This window comes from Hesperophylax consimilis, chromosome 1 (genome assembly GCF_061612785.1).
Source record: "Hesperophylax consimilis isolate HC1 chromosome 1, BYU_Hcon_1.0, whole genome shotgun sequence".
In the NCBI taxonomy this organism is placed as follows: domain Eukaryota; kingdom Metazoa; phylum Arthropoda; class Insecta; order Trichoptera; family Limnephilidae; genus Hesperophylax; species Hesperophylax consimilis.
Window position 1 is genome coordinate 28,003,206 of NC_142836.1, and position 13,053 is coordinate 28,016,258.

Sequence of the window (13,053 nt, forward strand, 5' to 3'; positions counted from 1 at the left end):
AACAAAAATCGATTCGTTGAAAGCTTAATTTCCCAGTAACTGTGATTCATTTACCGATTAACAACTCACAATGTGAGGGTGACCACTTGAGAGGGAAGAAGAGTCAGAGGGAAGTGTATGTTGAGGAGGAGAATAAAGTGTTTAGTGTGGCGGGAGGAAGAGAAAGAAGGGGAACGGAGGTTGTGATTGGAAACAATTTGGCTGTCGGCCGGCGGGCGAGGTGGCTACCGCATAATTTGTGGTTGCGCGAGTCAAAAACCCCCAACCAAATAAATCAACGGACCAGAACAAGAGTGAGGTGCGCCTAAGGAAAATATACATTTCTGTACAATCGAAAGTTGCGGAGAAAATTCCTGTAAAATTCAACATTTTAAATCTATATCTATAAATTAAGGTTCTCAATGACCAGGAGATAGAAGTTCTTTTAAAAATACGGTGATAGGATAAATCATCACAATGATAATTCATCACATCTTTAAAAAGTTATATAAAGTGATGAAACAAAAACTTTATTAACTGGGTTAAGTAGGTTAGGTTAGGTTTAATTTTTTTTTTCATCGTTTCTAATGACTTTATATCACTTTTTAAAAGTGTGTTGAATTGTCTCTGTGTTGAGTTATCATGGAACCAAAAATATATACTTCAACAAGAAACTGGCTCATTTTCAAGCTGGATTATACGTTTGCTAGGATTCAATAACTGAAAAAAACTTTCGATGGTAGATATACATAATTAGATATGTAGATAAACTACCAATTATAACATTACGTGAATTTGGGTCTTTGTTTTCTTATCGAAATTTCTTCCAAAAACTGCTTATCATAAATTCGTGAAAATTTATCATTTAAGAAATGTGCTATTGTTTCTATTCACAATTGACTTATCTTAACTTCATCAAATTAATAATATGGTAACTCAAATAAATGCTCCCACATAAATTAGAAGAAAAAAATCGACAAGTAGCGATTGGGTTAAGCGTTTCAAATAAAAGTGGTGATATACTACAGACTGACTTACTCCAAGAGCTCGATTGAAAGAATTCAATTTAATATACAACTGCTTATTAATATGACTAATAACAATTTTCAATTTCCCCAATTAAATAATCTGCATTAAATTTCCGTTTCCAGCCGATGAAATTGTCGATGTTGTCATTTATAACTATTATTCATTTTTAAACACATTCTTTGCTTTCTTTTCTGAATAAATACATTAGCATTTTCAACATATTTTGCCTACCCATTGTAAAGCATTTCGAGAGACCCTTTTTTCATTCTCAAAATAAATTCCTTAGCAGAAATCGTTTAAAGGTTTCTTGTTCCTTTAAAATCACTTAACTGAACGAACGCACTTCAGAAAATCGTCAGTAATTATGACTACTGTAAAATAACTCATTCGAACCAATTAAGAATAGGTTTGCCCGTATTGATTTATCGCTAACAAATTGTTCGACACTCGGAACGTTCGGTTAGTGTGAATGCCTTCATTTGGTTTTCTAATAAGTGTAATACTCCGTGATAAATTGTTCCAACTTTCTATACCTACGGTTTTCGACCGGTTTAAACAACGCTATCGAATTCTGCGAGGTTTGAACAAATGGAGGAACAATATAATATGAAAGGTTTTTCGAGTGCGTGAGCAGTTCACTGGTGTTACTCGTTCCTCACTAAACAGGAACAGCACAGCCCATTGCAAACACCGCGCCACACGAAATCGTTCGTTTATTGATCCATTACCGAACAACTCAAACGCGAGAGGCAAAATGTTGAGTTAAATAATAAGTTTGTCGGATCGTTACAAACCCTGAAAACATATATTTACTTAATACTTTAGAACGCTTAACAAGCGTAATATTAGAATCAATTTTAGGACATTTTTTGTGTCGACCTTAAAAGTATCATTACATAACCCTACATAATCTAATCTTTATTTGAATGTGAGTAAATAATGATATCTTCTGACTGATAAGTTGCTGTGATTTCTTACCTGAATATAAAAGTTGAAATCTTGCTCTTATATTAAATATTTAAAGTGCTTCTTATTTTTTTTATTTATGAAAATGTTCACGGGCTTAACTAAAACAAAGGAAGAGAGTGTATTCTTGGAAATCGAAAACATAAGCTCGTCTATCATTACAAATAATATCAAAATTCAAATCATTCTCCAATGTGAGTCAATATTTGGAGGATCTGTATATTTAATCATTTTTGGAGAAGAATTAGCATACGAGCATGACAGGAATATTGGCGATGATTAAACGTCAGTGACGACGTTCGCCGCGCTGTCCGCTGCCCGCTGTCCGCTGGCCGCTGTCCGCTGGCCGCTGCCCGCTGCCCGATGCCACCAACACTGGTCCGCAGTTTGCAAATGTTTCTCATCGGCCTCGCCTCGACTCTTTTTGCATATTCATGGGATACACCTAGACTTAATCGTTATTCTTAATGTGTTCTTTAATCAAATTCATGGCTTCGTTACAAAGAATGCGTGAGAAATAAAATGGGACACAATTGCACCAGGTACAAAAAATGTACCTGCGAGGGTAACGAAATAAAACTTTATTGTTACTTACATCATAAAATTTTGCTTTGTTCTAGTGTTTCATTTTATTTAAGATGGCTGTCAAGTGTCAAGGGTTGGCATACTATTTCTATATGTCGTAAAAAACTCAGTCTTGAGTCTCTTTATTCAATCAGTTGACATCGTCTGTCTGCAGCTCTACATAATACGAAATACGACACCCTTGGTGTTTGTATCGGGATGATTTCTTTATCTAAGTCTCGACTCGCTACAAATGTTACATTAACTCCCACGCCTGCACGTCCTATCATTTATTACAATAGAAAATAGAAACGTATAGCGCCCAACAACAAAACGGCGAAGACACAATATTATGTTGGTACTTTTGTTGTGTAATAAAGAGGGGGTTCGTTGAATAGTCTATTGAAGAACTACCCGATATCTGTTTGACAGGTCTCGCTAGGAATAGGAAGTTAAGAAGTGAGAAGAGAAAAAGGCGCAGTGGTCCGACCACCGAGTGATTTATTCAACAGAATCGCGTCGGGTTCGAGTCCAAAGTCCCAAGGCGGTATCAACTCCAACTCCTAGGTAGCAATCACCCGGCCTAATGGCGTTTAGTCCGTGAGGAATCCTGTTTCCAAAAAATTACACAATGGTGATATAAATAATATTTTTGATGTAATTAAAATGTTTACCGTCGTATCCCGAGGGCACTATCCATCTTTTATTCGGAAGGTGGCTCTACTTGTAGGGCAGACAACAGTTCTTCAATTCTAATTCTACAGATAGGTACATAGGTACTATATTATTAGATTCATATAGTGAACATTGGCGTGCATTGAGTCATGACCAATACTAGGCTTTACCTATGTAGTTTTCAAGTACGATTGTTAAATTTGCATTGATTTTTAAATGGCCATTTTATTTTCTTACTAAAAGGTGTAAATTTGACATTTACATACAATTTGAACGTATGAAACATAAAATAATCACGAATTTATAGAAAAAATACTTTTCGAAAAACATTTTTTTTTCATTAATAGTTCATTTGTCTCAGGTAAGGCACAGATTTTCAGTCTTCATGGGCTGCACACCACTGCTGCTTGCAATTTATTTGACTGAACTCTACTATTTGTATTTCCTATATTTATTTACGTGAGTTCGTAGGTCAGTGGGTATACCTTATGACCTTATTCGTACATACCAACAATAAAACAATAAAGCATCAACCCATGACACGAAAGAAAAATTCACTAATTAAAAGATATCAGTATGGTTTGCCGCAAGTTAAACCGCAGTGACACGTTAATTAATTGTATATTTTTAATAAGGATTCTTTCTGAAAGTGTTTATTGATCGCTGTAGGTAAAGCGGACATAAATCTATAACTTGAAAGGAACGCTATGACTAAAGAAACAAGCGTATCATTAATCTTCCTTTATAATAAAAAAATGATGAAGTATTAGATTCAAAGAGTTGTCTTTATTCACGGGAACAATAAACACCATATAAATGTCCATACGAGAGAGAAATAAAAATAAAGCACAGAGCGGAGGTATTGGCGAGGCTCTGGTAGCAATAAATAAGAGTGATAAAAAAGGAAATATATTTGAGATATTTTTTGCCCCCCTGCTGCTCTCCCTTCCAGCGGAGTGATGGATAACCACTACTACTTCCATCCTCCACATCTCTCTCTCTCAACCAACACTACACGACACTAGCAACAAGCACAACCAGCAAGCAGCAAGCAGCCTGCTACAAGCACAGGAGACAAGGCAGAAGCTGCGACTGCGACCTCCGCACTCATCTCACTAAGCCAACAGTGGCACGTCGACTAAATGTGACTGGAATGCAATTAAAATATTGTTGCTTCATAAATATTCGTTAATTTTGTAAATAATTTTATATATACTCCGATAACTACCTAATAAAAAATGTTGTCTTAATACTTAAGTAATCAACTGCTGTTTTGTGGCATCACATAAATATTAAAATAAATAAAAAAAAACAGGAATTTCTGTGATGACATTATTATGCATATCAGAGTAAATTATTATAACACATTAACAACATTGCAGTTCAGAAATCATTTTTAATCAATCTACAAAACTGTTCTCGTATCAGTCGTGATTTTTTAAAAATAAAATTCTAGTTAAAACACTTTGTCCAGTTTTAATTTATTATCGTTAAATGTTTTACGCAATAAATTTACCTGGGCGCCGGATATTTGGCGCCTACTGAACAGTACCAAGAATTCAGGTTCAAGTTGACATTATTTTTTATTTAAAGAATACCCAAACCCCGAGGTGGAATTCCTCTCACAATGCATCCGTCAAGCCAGCCCCGGGAACACAAAACAATATTGAGTGTCCGCTTTCTGTCACATAACTATTATTGAAAACAATTTATCTTGCGTTTAATGACCGAGCCTTTACAAAAGGTTGGAATATAATATAAAATGTATCTAAATCTTTATACTTTATATGAAGAAGTCAATAAATATTAATGAAAGCAAATGTTTAACCACTCTACCTGCCGTACCTGGAATACAGGGAAGCTGTTTTATGAAGTGGTTGCTATTTTTGTCCCTTTTATAAGGTCAAGTGATTTTACATTTCGATAGCATCAAGTTATAGATATTGTCCTCGGGGTAGCTAAAGGTTTTCTAGACTTATCTTAAAAGTATTCAGCCTTAATGATAATAAAAACACTTCCCAGCCGTCAACTACCAATATATCGAGTAACAGCTATTTATGTATTCTTGAAATATCTTCGTAAATCGTTGTTTGTTCATAAAGGAGTCAATTAATAATAAATAATAATATTTAGATGATTTTAATAGCGCCGTTTTTTGTGCAAAATCACTTCAAGGGCTCTATACAAATATATAATACATTTCTACAATGATCTATGTTATTACTAACTATATATGGAGATAATTTACAGTACAATACTTACCTGGTAGATCACTTGAGATTAACACTTAATTAACATTTAATAATTGTTTATTAGCCAAATTTAGATAAAGCATTTAGGAATTAATTGGATAAAACTGGACTTTCTCTCAGGAATGGTATATTTAATTTACGGGTATGACAGCTTAAAAAGGTAAATTTTTAGTTTAGACCTGAATTCTGTTGGACTATCAACTATTATCTTAATTCAATACCATTACCAATTTTTTTGTTATCGTTCGCCAGTTTCAGTCAAATAAAACAAAAATAGAATGTTTTAAACTGTACATTCATTGTATGTCAAAAAGTAGGTTTATACCAATGGCATGGAATATTGAAATTAAATTTTACTGTCTAAATTTAATAAGAATTTTATGTAAGTGATGTTGTTTCATAACATAAATGCCTAATGCGTGTGTTGGTAAACATGTATCCAAGAACGTTTTAAGAAGTGCAAGCAATGCGTTTACAATTTCAGTTTTTTTTCTTAGAATTAAAAGCAACTTCAATTTTCTTTTATTGTTCATACAATAAAAGAAAATTTTACCCCGTTCATACGGGGTAAAACGTGAACTCGCAGTTTTCTTGCATATTCCTTAAATTAAAGATCTATGTGATTTTAATTTTCAATTCTCTGAAGTTTTTCATCGTTGTGATTAAAAATGTTTGGCGTAAGCTTTTTTAATTCTTTTGGTGTTTGAAATAAAAATATTTCGTCGTATATTTAATTATTTATATTTAAAATAAAAAAATTTTAAGAGTAATTTTATCTTGTTTCTAAAATAGTATTTGCTTTACGACATCTTCAAAAATAAGAAATATAAATGACATTTAAAATACCTTGGAAAATTCCAAAAGTTTATATCTTTCCATGAAATGTCAGTTTGAATGTCAGTTTCTATTGGTAAGGTTTTCGCATACACAGCTGTTTATCAATTGTATAAAATTTTCACCCCGTTTAATACTAATGCTGAATATGTTTGTTTTTAAAGTAATTACACACATCTAACAACCGGGTAACTGACTCATGTAATTTAACGGAATTGTCGTAACTTGATAAAAAATACCTACTAAAATAAAGTTGTGTTTTCGCAAGCAAATTTGAAATCGCAGTGCCTGTCGGTACATTACATTAAATAGACAGCTTAGTTTTAAAGTCATATATCGTGCTACCCAAACAATATTTAACAGCTGTGAGTAACGTGCGGTTGGTGATCACATTAAAAAAATAACACACATACGAACTGCTGATAAAAGTGATAATGGTAATATGTTTAAATAAACACATTGCTTAGGAGCAGTGTTCGCAGCGTGGGGTTGTCTATAATGACACTATTAATTGAATAAAATCTGTTGTGTTTGATGTAAGTGGCGCCTTGCCAGTGGGTTGGCACTGCACGTCGCTATCCAACTGAGCCAAAGTGTGGAGTTATTACCATCGCACTGGGTAGAGCAGGCAGCGAGCAGCGGGCACAGACTCGAGCTCGGGCGCAGTTTATATCGCGGACGCAATAAGCACCGGCTACATGTGTCCGCTAAGGGGAATGAAACAATGGATTGTAAAACCGCTTTACTGCTGTTATAAAGCAATATCACCTCGCCTCTTCTCTACCCCCTCGCGCTGCTGCGCCCCGGAGCTCGCGGCCCTTCTTTATCTACCCAATAATAATAACAATATGACTATAAAGTAGCCAGTCTTTTTTACCACAAAAGTCCCACTGTTTTGCCCCCGATTTGAAATCCTTATCAATCTGTACTTGTTTCGTTTAAAGTTTAAGTGTTGAACTTATTTTCCTAACACCTATTCTAACTCACGGATTTCTAACCAATGGTAGGCTACCCTGGAGGGGATCGTCAACGCGTTAATTTAAATGGACTATTTTTTATTTATTTATTTTATTGGCTAACATAAACCGTCACGCTTATTTTGAGGTTTAATACTGGTAATAATTGGTATTGGTAGGCATAAAAATATCGCTGGTAAATTCCATTTGCGTACATTCGTACAAATTCTATTTGAGTTTTTTTTGGTCTGTTAAAAATGCGTTTTGCATGTGTAGGTATTGAGTTGTAAGTCATTTAACTGACTGATCATATGTATCGGGTTTTAAGTCATTTAACTGACTGATTATGTGTATCGGGTTGTAAGTCATATAACTAACTGATTATATGTACCGGATTGTAAGTCATTTAACTGACTGATCATATGTATAGGGTCGTAAGTCATTTAACTGAGTGATTATATAAGTCACTCTCAAAAGTTTAGAAACCTGCTCTCTGCGTGAACGTGTTTTAAGCAAACAAATTTGTGTCTAGATATGTTCCATGTTCCAAACTTATTGCTCTAATTAAGAAAAAAGCATAAAAGGAATATTCAAATACAAATTGATATAACCACTGAATAAATTATTTCTTTATTCATTTGAAACGAGTAATCTTTACACTAAACTTGTGCTAAAATTGTAGACGCCGCCTACATCTTTAATAAATAAATATTGGACAATTTTTATAGCGCCGCTTTTGTGAGTTATCACCTCAGGGGCGCTTTACAGTTGATGCAGGTATTAAAAAAATATATAAATATTACCAAAATAAAGTGAAGTTAAGTAAAGTAAAATGAAGAACAGGAACAGGTGAAATGAAGAAAGAAGATGGAGACTCTGCAGCAAGAATCCTACGTGGTTAAGAAACTCGACCAGCTGCTGCAGCGAAAGAGTCTACCAACAGTGCCAACACGAGATTGAGAGAAGTTATGTACTCAAATTATAATTAATACTGTGCATTATTAGTGTTATTACCCATACATACGGTGCATAAATGACACGGATAATAAATCTTTATGTGTGTCGTTTTAGGAAATACACAATTAAATGCTTAAAGAAAATCACGCATTGTTATATCGATGGTTTAGAGTTAAAATATTTTAACTTGGAGAAAAATGAGTTAAATACTGAAATGTACCAAAGATAGTTTATATTTTATGGGCTCAAATATTGCATCTCCTAAACCTACCGTCTCAAAGATATAAACATATGAAAATACATCGTAATTCTCTAAGCAATTTTTTTATGAGCACAGATATTGTATCTCCATAAAATTATGGTTTCAAAATATCTTATTTACATAATATGCATAAAATGTAACTAAACAAAAATTATCGTAAAATCTAATGTCTCTAGGTTTGCAAACCTTCCAATTCAGTTTTCTCAAAATTATTTTTATTACAAATTTTAACTCCAAGAAATCAAATATCAACTGAACGGTTGAACAAATACGTAAAAATGTTTTAATTAAAATTAATCGATACTTGATATTATTTTATTTTCCCGCACAATATTATTATTTCCCCTTATGTGGTTTGAATGTTGCCCTCATTAAACCGTCTACAAAAGCACTTGGTACTGGTACTGGTAATAAAACACTGAAAGAGCCGTGTTTCACACGAATGAACCAATTTACAATACTTTATTCGAAACAGCGAATCATAAGGAAACAAAATATGACTCATTAGCATATTCAATGCCTCCGGATTTAGTTTTGGTTTTCATAAACAGTTTCCCTAGTGGCACATATGACATTAATTTCAACGAATACAGCAGTTTAGTAGAAAATAAAGATTATTTTAAATGGCAAAAACTTCTTTACGCATTCATGCTTGCTTTTTTATAGTTTCTATTTTCTTTTAAAGAGCTAATTTATAATATTTATAGCTAATGTAATTTGGTCAACTTTATAATGAGAACTGCTATACCCACCTGAACACGTTCGTTTTAACCATTGCAAAAGAATGTCCATTGTGGAATTTTATTCGGCTATTATTTCGTAAGTTAAGTAATAACTCCACCGCCCTCCAAAATTATAAATATTGGATAGCAGGTCGATACTCCGTGTTCACATTTTTTTCATGAAGAAAAAAAATCGATTTCCAATCTTCGTTTATTAAAAACATGTGGTAGTTTTGCTCCCTTAATGGCCAATAACTTTCACTTCAGGTATACCGCCTCGAGGCTTCAGCTTGAACAAACAATACCGTGTTTAATTAGGAGTGCTGTGTTTTCTGAAATATTTTGCCAGTTCATAGTTACAAGAATACCCGCTAAGTGCTGTGCACAATAGGTTGATGAAATTTACGATAATTTTTTTGTGAGTCACTAAAAATCGTGCGTAGGTACTGCACCGCTATTACTAGTAAGTAATGAGTGGATACTTTACAGCAAAGGATTAATTATTAAAAGTATTTTTAGTGTTTGTTGGGTGAAGGGAAAGAAAATGATTATGATCATACCAGGGTCCCAAATGCCCAAGTGGCAATTATTACCTCTAATATTGGTTGAAATTGTTTGGCATATGGAACGGAGAAGTAGAAATTTATTATAAGTAAAGTCACTGATCAACAAACACTATTTTGTATTTTTTTCTTTTGATGTATCTATATATTTATTTTATTTTTTTATATTTTTGCCTTATTATATTTTTTGTTACGAAAAGCTTTATCATTGCACAAAATTCACAGTCAACTTTTTCCGCTACGCCGAACGATGGGTGTAGGGAAAAGTTATATATTTTCGGGTTATTCGAAATAAATTAGTTCGCTAAATCCCTGTCACGTTTCAAATCGAATTGTGGTCCTTCATCAGGGCGATACTGAAGGTACATACCTTCAACTCTGAAATTTGACTTGATATTCCTTGAGCATTCTGGTAAATCTATCAGTAGCGCGAATCTAGATTCTCACGGTGCAGTGGGTTGGCTCGATGGTCGCTGTTCGCTGGTCGCCAGTGGCCAGTGGTTGGCGGATAGCGGATAGCGGATAGCGGATAGCGGCCGGTGGCTACCGACAACGAGCCCATCGCACGTCGTGTCCAGCTATGATCTATCGACAGCTAACCACGAGATAGTGGCTTATCGGCGGATCAGGGAGAAGTGGATATCATAATGCCCCGGCCCCGGCCGCGGCAGCCGCTGCGAGACGGACGATGGCTTCTCGCTGATTAATGGTCCGACTTGCTCCTGATAGAACTATGCAGGTGGATTTTATGCCCTACCGAAACGAAACGGTGTGCAAAACTACACGTGCCAAAGCAATGCGTCATGAAAACTATCGAGATTTCAATGTTTGCTGTTTAACTGGTGATAACGTTCTGCCGGATGAAAAAACTTTAAATAATGTCGTATTTTACATATATATTATCATACCGCGAAACGGTAATTCTTAAAGATAAAAATAAAAAAAAATATTTTCTACCTAATAAGCTCTCATAAGTGTACACTCACCTTCTAGATGCTTGAAAATACAAGCTATGACGATTGATGTAAGTATCGTTAATTTTTTTAAAGCTCTAAAAATAAAAATAAAAACCCAGTTAGATCGCTCTGGTCAAACAAGTTGATCGGGTTTTTTCCTTCGGTTATCATAAATATCATGTGAAATTAATTGTCTCGAGAAGTCCGATGTGTATGTCACTTTTTCAACGCTTTTCTGAGCTGTTCAATGCAACAAAAGCCCAACGCAAAATTCAGTTGTAATTGACTTAACTCTTCTTTAGGTATAAATTAAAGCAACCAACACCCAACAAACCCCTTAATAAAGTTTTAAATGATTTGACAGCGTGGTTGCATTTTTAAGTATCTCTTGTCTTTGATTTTGCAAAAAGACAAGCTTTTGTTGCATTAAAAAGTTCTCCATCAATATAGGGGATGAATGTATGGATGAGATCTAAGCAGCAGAAAAGACTGTTGCTGGGCAGCCTAGTGCCCAGTGCCTAGTTCCTAGTTCCTAGGGTCCTACAGTGGATGGATATAAATGGATCTTACACTCACCAGTCGCCGCTTGGGCTTGATGAGAGGCCTGTTTTGGCCGTTCATCTTGTAGTACAGTCCGCAGGCGTTACAGAGGTAGTGTCCCGTGCCGTCCCTTCGCCAGAGTGGAGTAGACGTGGCGCCGCAGTTCACGCACTCGCGACCCTCTAAACATAATTACACACATATATTAGAATGGATACAATAAGGTGCACAGTAAATTAATAGCGCGCTAAAATCTACAGAAAAGCACATTAAAAAGTAAAAGAAATTCTGTTCAAAATTATACACCGTGTTTCACGCTCATACACGCGTGTCGGATTGATAAAGAGTTCATACAAACGTGTCCCAATCTTTTACATGTTTTCCAAACACAATCTGATATTCTTAGTAAGTAAAAAAAAATGCACAAGTATTTTGCTGTAAAACAAGAGAGAACATGGATTCAAATTATTCCATTTTTCAGACAAAGCAAAAAAGAGCTAACTTGAAAATTATCTTTTTTTACACAAAACTGTATCATAAAATTACCGGTTGGTACTAATGATTCATCTATAAAACACGGCTTGTATTATTTATAAATATTAGTTTAATCACAAATATGTTTTAAACAGAGTTCCTTTCTTTCCGTCACCCAATACATGAAGTTATAAAATAAGAGAAGTTTATGTAAAAGAAACATTATATGAAAAAAATGTTCGGTTATTCGTTTTACAATTTCTTCATGTTCATGCAACCATCACCCCGCGTATAAGATTAACAAGAGTCATTAATTACGTTAGTTTTTTTCACTACACGTACGAAGATCAATTACGAAATGTCAAAATAAATTTGTAGATACATAACTATGCAATTAATCAAAACATGTAGCTCAATTTAAAAATCAATACTGCTTTGTGAAAAAAAACGTAGAGATTCATCCGCCTTTAATGAATTTTTTTATTTGCTTGTAAATTTTGAAACTTTAATTATAAATTAATGCTATAAAATCTTGATTTTTAAAAGCTCAAAGAATAGTGTGAATTTTACCTGGGTCCTCGCAGGCTGAGAAGGAAGAAAATCAGGCTCAGGGGCTGAAGTCTGATAAGTAGTAACTTATTTTTTTTAAATTACTCTAACATTTAGGTACATACATATTACATAAGCTTTCCCTTTAAATGAATGACTGAAAACAAGATGTACGAAAACGTAACACAAATAAAATGATAATGGAATTAGTACACTTTACTATTGTAATAATACACAAACTACGAAATAAAATTGAAAACATTAACTACAAACAAAATTTGATCAACTCGCGTTTTGTAAATGAAAATAGTGTTAACAGAACTGAAACTCAAATGTCGATGTTTGCTAACTACGTAATAAAATTAAATGGCGGCAGGAAAATAATCATGAAAAGAACTGTTAATAACACTCGATTGAAATATATTTTAACATGCGACGTGCAACCTCCGGAATTATAGGAATCAGGGTGAAAAGGGGGTGAATCAGGAGTGGTGTTTAGATTTAAGGGAGGAAGTTGGTTAGTGGGTGTTGGGAAGGTGGTTGATTGGGAGTTGTTGGCCGCTGTACGACCACGCTTGCACCTCTAGGAACAAAAAGCAATGTTTTGGTTTAGTAATGCCGGAGACAGTGCATCTAGGTGTCACACGAACACATTTATAACACGTGATGTACTCAACACCCGAGTACATTGGGTATGTATATTAATAAAATACTGATCTTAGATGGGATGTATTCGAGATAAGCTGCTAATGAGGTAAGATTGACTTGTTAACAA

General features: G+C 34.4%; 1 protein-coding gene across 1 annotated transcript in view; it reads right to left on the reverse strand.

Annotated features, from left to right (window-relative positions):
- The window catches only part of LOC149426560 (GATA-binding factor C-like), a 132,426-nt gene that overhangs the window by 75,935 nt on the left and 43,438 nt on the right, over nt 1-13,053 (reverse strand). The window contains exon 4 of the mRNA XM_089637472.1: nt 11,286-11,437. Within this exon, the coding sequence (XP_089493598.1) occupies nt 11,286-11,437 (152 nt within the window). The remainder of the gene's footprint in view (nt 1-11,285; nt 11,438-13,053) is intronic.